This window comes from Myotis brandtii, unplaced genomic scaffold, assembly GCF_000412655.1.
Source record: "Myotis brandtii unplaced genomic scaffold, ASM41265v1 scaffold207, whole genome shotgun sequence".
NCBI classification, from domain to species: domain Eukaryota; kingdom Metazoa; phylum Chordata; class Mammalia; order Chiroptera; family Vespertilionidae; genus Myotis; species Myotis brandtii.
Window position 1 is genome coordinate 176073 of NW_005357736.1, and position 895 is coordinate 176967.

The 895-nt window shown below is 66.1% G+C and overlaps 1 protein-coding gene across 1 annotated transcript in view; it reads right to left on the minus strand.

The window, feature by feature from the left end:
- The window catches only part of COL7A1 (collagen, type VII, alpha 1), a 48956-nt gene that overhangs the window by 34425 nt on the left and 13636 nt on the right, over positions 1–895 (minus strand). The window contains 6 exon segments of the mRNA XM_014538979.1: positions 35–70; positions 162–221; positions 307–369; positions 478–496; positions 498–535; positions 768–846. Coding sequence (XP_014394465.1) covers positions 35–70; positions 162–221; positions 307–369; positions 478–496; positions 498–535; positions 768–846 — 295 coding nt within the window.

The window sequence follows — 895 nt, forward strand, 5'->3', positions numbered from 1 at the left end:
CCTCACCTCTGCCTGCTCCTAAGAGGGCACTTACTCGGGAGCCAACGTCTCCAGGAAGTCCGCGGAGGCCCTGGGAGGGGTTCAGAGGGTTAGGCTCGGGCAGAGGGTGGAGCAGGGGCTGAGGGCTGCGGGTCGGGGCTGGGGCCATGCCCCACACTCACCGGCTCACCCGGGGACCCGGGCGGTCCTGGGAGGCCTGGGGCTCCATCCTCACAGTCCCCCTGAAGGAGAAACAGAGGGTCCATAACCTGCTCCCCGCCCCCAGGCCCTGCCCCAGCCCGGGCACCAGGAGGTCAGGGGTCCTACCTTCTCTCCTTTCTCCCCAGGGGTGCCCGCGGGGCCTTGGGGTCCGGGGCTTCCAGGGAGACCCTGGGAGGAAGGGAGTACAAATGTGAGCCCCAAACTGTAAGGCCCAGCACCCACCCTGCTCCAGCAGCGCCCCAGCCCCTCTGTCCACACCGCTGAGCGTGGCCTCACCGGCAGCCCGGGATCCCCGGCTCTCGCTTACCCGCTCCCCACGGTCGCCTTTGTCACCCTGGAAGACAGATCGTGACCTCGTGACCCTGGACCACACCTCCACTCCCCAGACACAGGAGGAAGGAGGGTCACGGGGCCCAACTGGAGGGTGAAGGTCACGGGGTCACTGAGGAGCCATGGGGGGGAGTCGAGGGTTCACATGGGCTCAGAACGACCCGTCGGGTTCAAAGGGAGTCACCAGGTCACTGGATCACATTAAAGTCACAAGACCATGGGGGTCATGCTGTCACCTTCACAGCTGTTCCAGGAGGTCCTGGGGGACCCCGAGGTCCTGGGTCCCCCAATGGGCCCTGAGATCCAGGAGGGCCCTGATGGAGAAGACAGCGTATAAAGCACACCCCACAGACCCCCCACCCGT